At 43.5% G+C, this 6,154-nt stretch overlaps 1 protein-coding gene across 5 annotated transcripts in view; it reads right to left on the bottom strand.

Annotated features, from left to right (window-relative positions):
- Positions 1-6,154, bottom strand: part of LOC109867928 (nipped-B-like protein) — a 48,828-nt gene continuing 42,674 nt past the window's right edge. For all 5 annotated transcript variants that reach the window (XM_031802610.1, XM_031802609.1, XM_031802611.1 and 2 more), the window contains 10 exons: positions 5,981-6,071; positions 5,647-5,820; positions 5,158-5,348; positions 4,883-4,990; positions 4,558-4,758; positions 4,273-4,419; positions 3,761-4,098; positions 3,421-3,595; positions 2,640-2,834; positions 1-1,084 (listed from right to left, as the gene is read on the bottom strand). In XM_031802610.1, coding sequence (XP_031658470.1) covers positions 722-1,084; positions 2,640-2,834; positions 3,421-3,595; positions 3,761-4,098; positions 4,273-4,419; positions 4,558-4,758; positions 4,883-4,990; positions 5,158-5,348; positions 5,647-5,820; positions 5,981-6,071 — 1,983 coding nt within the window. In that variant the 3' untranslated portion in view covers positions 1-721. The remainder of the gene's footprint in view (positions 1,085-2,639; positions 2,835-3,420; positions 3,596-3,760; positions 4,099-4,272; positions 4,420-4,557; positions 4,759-4,882; positions 4,991-5,157; positions 5,349-5,646; positions 5,821-5,980; positions 6,072-6,154) is intronic.

Raw genomic sequence — 6,154 nt, 5'->3', positions numbered from 1 at the left:
TAACAAAGAGAAGTAAAAAAATTTATTGCAGTATTTGCTCCTCCAGAAGTGCTGGGGATGCCTTTTAGTTCTCTTGGGTGACCTAATACATCAAAATCTAAATTTACAAAAAACTCCCCTGCATGTAGGCCACATATACTGCATGCTTCGCTTTCAACCGAATAAATTATATCCAAGAGACTCCATTGTACAGCATGGGTAAACAAAAGGGAATAAAACAAAATAAAAAGGTAAAAGTTTTAAAAGTAGCTTCCCTGGAAACTAAGCTAAATAAATCCATCCGGTGCTAGGTTAAACTCCAAGAACACTTTATTAAGAACATTAACAGACTAATTTTCAACATTCACTTTGTTTATTTTTTTAAACAGAATTTTTGTCAGCGATATAAACATTTTTGTCATTTTTTTTTGTTAAACTATGATACAGTGGGAAAATCAAACAACCGAGTTTGCTGCACAACAGCGAAGGAGCTCCCACACAATGTTTTCCAAACATTTCCTTCTTGTGTTTTTTCTGTTTAACTTAAACATATCCTGGATCCAGATTAAATGTTCATCACAGACCAAAAGTTCACAATACTTGCTCTCTATCTCGTGCTTACATTTCATGTTTTGCGTGTCTGTAGTATTTTTTGTATTTTCTGTATTAGAAAAACGTTGGTTCCTCATAATAGAGTTTGGCTGCAAAGAGTTTATCTGTCTGAGAGTAACCGTAGAGTCGATTAGGAAGTTCCGTCCTTGGCTGAGTACAGTGAACGTAAAGTCTGCACCACTCTGTTCGTCAGCTTGTGTGCACTCGTCAAGGGTATTTTCTTGTAAATAATGTCCGACTCCTTGATAGTGTCCACCCAAGGCACAGTTTTGCGTCCGTCCCGTTTCTTAGCCTCAGCCCAGACTCCAGAGTAGGACCCAGCCATCCAGTGCACCCTGTAGCCCGTGTTGGTCTTCTGGATGACGCGGGCGATCTGTGGCCGGTCCTTGTACTTGGGGCAGCAGAGGGCGATGACGTCCATGGAACCTACCGTCTCGTTCATGTGACCTGATGCCTCCGCAGAGTCGCCGTGCTTCCTGGATCTTCGTGATGACTGGGGAAAGAAACAGCAGTGTTACTACAACACCCAGCTAACTACTGCACCGAGGGCAGTGAGAGCAGATACAGTGCCTTCACAAATTATTCACACTCCTTGACAAGTTGTTGTGTTACAGTCTGAATTTAAAATGTATTAAAAGTTGTTGTCACTGGCCTACACACAATACCGCATAGTGTCAAAGTGAAATTGTGTAATTAGAATTTTTTTTATTCTTTTTTTTACAAATGAATTAAAAATGAAAAGCTGAAATGTCTTCAGTCAGTAAGCATTCAACCCCTTTGTTATGTATAGCCTAAATAAAGTCAGGAGTAAACATTTTCCTACCAAATCACATATTGAATGACTCTCATCTCTGTACCCCACACATACAATTATCTGTAAGGTCCCTCAGTTGAGCAGTGAAATTCAAACACAGATTCAACCAGGGATGTTTTCCAATGCCTCGCAAAGAAGGGTACCTATTGGTAGATGGGTAAAAATGTAAATAAAATAAAAACATTGAATATCCCTTTGACCATGGTGAATCAAGCTTTGGATGGTGTATCAATACACCCAGTCAGGAAGGAAATCGTTCAAGGATTTCCCCATGAGGCCAATGGTGACATTAAAACAGTTACAGAGTTCAATGGCTGTGATAGGAAAAAACTGAGGATGGATCAACAACATTGTAGTTACTCCACAATACTAACCTAATTGACAGAGTGAAAAGAAGGAAGCCTGTACAGAATAAAAATATTCCAAAAGATTAATCCTTTTCGCAACAAGGCACTAAAGTAATACTGCAAAACTTTTGGCCAAGCAATTCACTTTTTGTCCTGAATACAAAGTGTTATGTTTGGGACAAATCCAATACAACACATTACTGAGTGTGTACCACGCTCCATATTTTCAAGCACGGTGGTGGCTGCATCATGTTATGGGTATGCTTGTAATCGTTAAGGACTGGGGAGACTTTCAGGATACTAAAGAAACGGAATGGGTCTAAGCACAGGCAAAATCATAGAGGAAAACCTGGTTCAGTCTGCTTTACACCAGACACTGTCAATAACAAAAAATACAAGGCCAAATCTACACTGGAATTGCTTACCAAGAAGATAGTCTATATTCCTGAGTGGCTGAGTTACAGTTACATCTACTTGAAAATCTATGGCAAGACCTGAAAATGGTTGTCAAGCAATGATCAACAACCAATTTGACAGAGCTTGAATTTTTTAAATAAATATTAATGGGAAAATGTTACACAATCCAGGTGTGGAAAGCTCTTAGAGACTTACCCAGAAAGACTCATAGCTGTAATCGCTTCCAAAAGGTGCTTCTACAAAGTATTGACTCTTATGTAAATTAGATATTTCTGTATTTCATTTTCAACAAACATGTTTCCACTATCTGGGTGAGAAAAAAAACAAAACGTGGAATAAGTCAAGGAGTATGAATACTTTCTGAAGGCACTGTAGGTTTCAGTAGCCAACATGGCAGTCAACAGTCTTCTAAAAAGTTATTAACAGGGACAATAACAGCTGTAAGATGCAATAGGCTGCCTGGGGCTCACCCCTGGGGTTTTCTCGTCTCCGTCGCTCTCGTCGTCGTCCGTCTCTATAGGTGCCTGATGGTGGTTCTTGTGGTCCTGGTGGCTGGACCCTCCCAGCAGTGAAGTGATGGCTTTGTTTCTGGCGTTAGCGCTGGCCGACGCCTCACCTTCCTCATCCTCTTCATCAGGGTCCAAGTGCTCCATCAGTAACTTGAACTGAGAGAGACAAGAATATTAACCAGTCTGCTGCGCTCAGAGACAACACTAGGTCACCTTACTGCAGGGATCATCAACTAGATTCAGCCGTGGGCCAATATTTTCTTGAGCGGATGGTCGGAACATAATTCCATATAATTTGGAGACTGCAAATTGACTGCAAGAAGCCCAAACAGATATCACATTTGACTAAAACAATCATTTCAAACCTTGCTTACATTTTATATGATCACATGTCTATTATGCGTGGGAATACTTGGGAACAGATTTCATAAATTAAAATAACTTGGAGCTGATTTCCTGGTGTTTTTACAGTCTTATGTCCAACAATAAACATGAAAAAAATTGGGAGGGTTTAGAAAACTTTGGGGGCCAAAGTTGCCAGTTGGCAAACCCTGCCTTACTGCCTAATCCTTTTACAAACGACAAAAATAAACTCCATCTTGCTCAATTCCGTTTCAATTGAGGAAATTCAGGAAGTAAACCAATTCCAAACCCAATTTTCCAAAATTCCATTATTTCCTTTATACGACACAAAACAACTAAAGAAACTTTCAGAAAAAAGGAAGAGAGAGTGATCTCTTACATCTAGGTACTGTTTGACGATCCTCCTCTTGATGTCGTAGGTCAGTTCAACGTTGGCCAGGTCAGAGGTTAAAAAGTCCAATGTCTGACGTGGGCTGAAGTGCACGTGACTCTTCCTGTTCACAGCCTTCTCGTACACCTTAGCCGATTCCGTCGGAGAGTACTTCTGGATTTTACTACATGAGCGGATGAAGAGGTTAAGTTTAGGTTATTTCTTCATTAACTGAGAAATTGGCATGGCAACATAAAAAGACAGAATTATTATCAGTATCATACTGTGATCTTCCTAGCTCGGTCTTGTCCAGTGAGACGGTAAGGTGAGATGTTATGTAGTGACGTACCTGTCTGAGAAGCCATAGAGGTTCTTTAGGTGCTGCTTGAGAACCAGCAGCAGAAGGATACCCTGCGAAGCGTTGGCAAAGTCCAACAGGGGGATGGGGTTGTCAGGCAGACGCTGCATCACCTTGTCCAAGTCCTCCATCTCCAGGTCAGAGTCAGAGTCAGACTCCACGTGGGCCTGGGCCCGGTGTTTGGGCTTCTTGGGCCTGTGGACCACCTCATCGTCACTGCTGTTGGAGCGGCTGCTGTGACGCCCCTCTTCCTCAGAGTTATCCTCCTCCGAGTGGTACTTCCTCTCTTTCTGCTTCTTCTCCCGCCGCCTCGGCTCTTTGAGAAGGGACTGCAGAGAGGACAGAGGAGTGAGTCAGTCATTCACAACCAAACAAAAGCTATTGTTGGGGATTATTATAGGGTATAAAACCCACTATAGCTTGTATGTCTTTAAAAGTCACATTATAGGTCGTGTTTTTACAAACCACGTGTGGCTACGTGTGATCTTGTGTGTATGACCTACCTCCTTGAAGGACTGCAGCAGGTTGCTGCCGGACACAGACAGGGTGATGTCTATGTGGTGCATGATGAACAGGGGCTCCTCCTGGCTCTGGTAGGGGAAACAGGCCAGGTTGTCTGCTATGTACAGGAGCATGTTTACCTCCATCTTCTGCAGGGGGGGAAAAGTCACAATAACAACGATTACCTTCACCAAACTCTTACATTTGTCTATCTGTTCATTCTGTCTATGTATACTGCTATAATACTGATTCTTCACAATGTGTATCTAGGGGAAGGAGGGACTCACCGAGCTGTCATCAAACAGGTTGAGCAGTGAGATGAGGAAGGCTCGTCGGTGCTGCCGGTTGGTTCGGACCATAGAGAAGAGGTGGGCGCAGAGGGCCGAGGTGGTCTCGTCCTGCCGGTAGCCACGGATCACCGTACCCTTAGCTGACCAGATAGCTTGCTGTACCTGGTAGGACATCTTCATCCCCGCCACGGCCTTCATCTGGATACACAAACAAACACAATGCGTTATATACATTGATAACATACAGTAGATCAACACACTACCAGCCTGTTGAGAGGCCAGGCCACTCTTTCTACCCTGAGACCGGCCCACAGACACTCACATGGATGAAGCCGGTGTACTTCTTATCAATCTCCACCAGCTGCTGGTCAGCCTTGTTCCTCATGGTGGGCTCTGGGTCCGTTCCCATGGCAATCAGGTAGGGCACACACTGAAAAAGAAGATGGATCAACAGCAGTTACAAAACTGTTGACAACAGTGATGCTTTTCTCCATTATAATCACACATGTATTTTTTACATGGCCAGAGTTTAGGAATGACTTGTCTGAGAAGAGTAGCCCAATGGTATGCTGTATGGGTTTCTGAAGTGTTATGTACCTGCACAGGATGGATGAGGCCCTGGTTGAGCGTCAGGGCGATGACGTTGAGGGCAAAGTGTCGTACGTTGGACTGTGTGTGGAAGAAGGCCTCCAGCACCTGCTTCAGGTACAGCTGCATGATGGAGCTGCTCATGCCTGACGAGATGTCCCCCATCTCCTTCAGGTCCTCCTGCTTCGACAGCTTCTTCCCTGCAGACGCACAAAGGCGAGAACCATTAGGAACCCTGAGCCTGGTTCAGTCGCATGGAAACTAGCCACTAGACATCATGGTGGCATGCACCTAACTAACACACCCAATATCCTGTGCCCCATTCTAACACTTTATTATATTGCTGTGCTTGTGTGTTTTATTTGACCTGTATTGATGTGAATAAATGAACTTTTGCTTGGAACACCAATATGAACATGTATACACTCTATTTTGTAAGTCACTTTGGATAAGGAAATGGAATATATTAGATTGAATAGACGCAAAGGTGAGACTCACACTGTTGGTCGGCCTCCTGCATGCGAGAATCCTCCTCCTGCAGGTATGTCTGCAGGTTCTTCAGCACCTGGATCTTCAGGTTGACGGAGCTCTTCCTGTCCGACAGGATGCCGTTGTACAGAGTCTTCACATCCTGCATGAACATCAGCCCTGGGTACTGGATGAACTGGAAGCCTGGAGAACGGAGAGAGGGGGATGGGGTGTAAGAGAGATGGAAAAAGATATCAGCCCAAGCACCGAGGAACCAGGGGAACAAAAGCCATTGGTGGTGGATGACAGAAGTTTGTTAGAACAACTTGTGGTCTGTGCTAGGGTGAAGTAAGGTTAGCTTTACCTAGACCAATGATGGCCTTGGTCTGAACTTCCTCATCTTCATGTTTGGTGAAGTACAGCAGAAGTTCCATCACTTTGTCCTTTATCACAACCTGAAGGGAAAAAGCAACAGTGACCGACAATGCATCAAGTATTCAGGTCTTTAAAAATCCCCAACAATACAAAAATATATCTC

Source organism: Oncorhynchus kisutch, linkage group LG23 (genome assembly GCF_002021735.2).
Source record: "Oncorhynchus kisutch isolate 150728-3 linkage group LG23, Okis_V2, whole genome shotgun sequence".
Lineage (NCBI taxonomy): Eukaryota > Metazoa > Chordata > Actinopteri > Salmoniformes > Salmonidae > Oncorhynchus > Oncorhynchus kisutch.
This window is presented reverse-complemented; position numbering and strand designations above follow the sequence as displayed.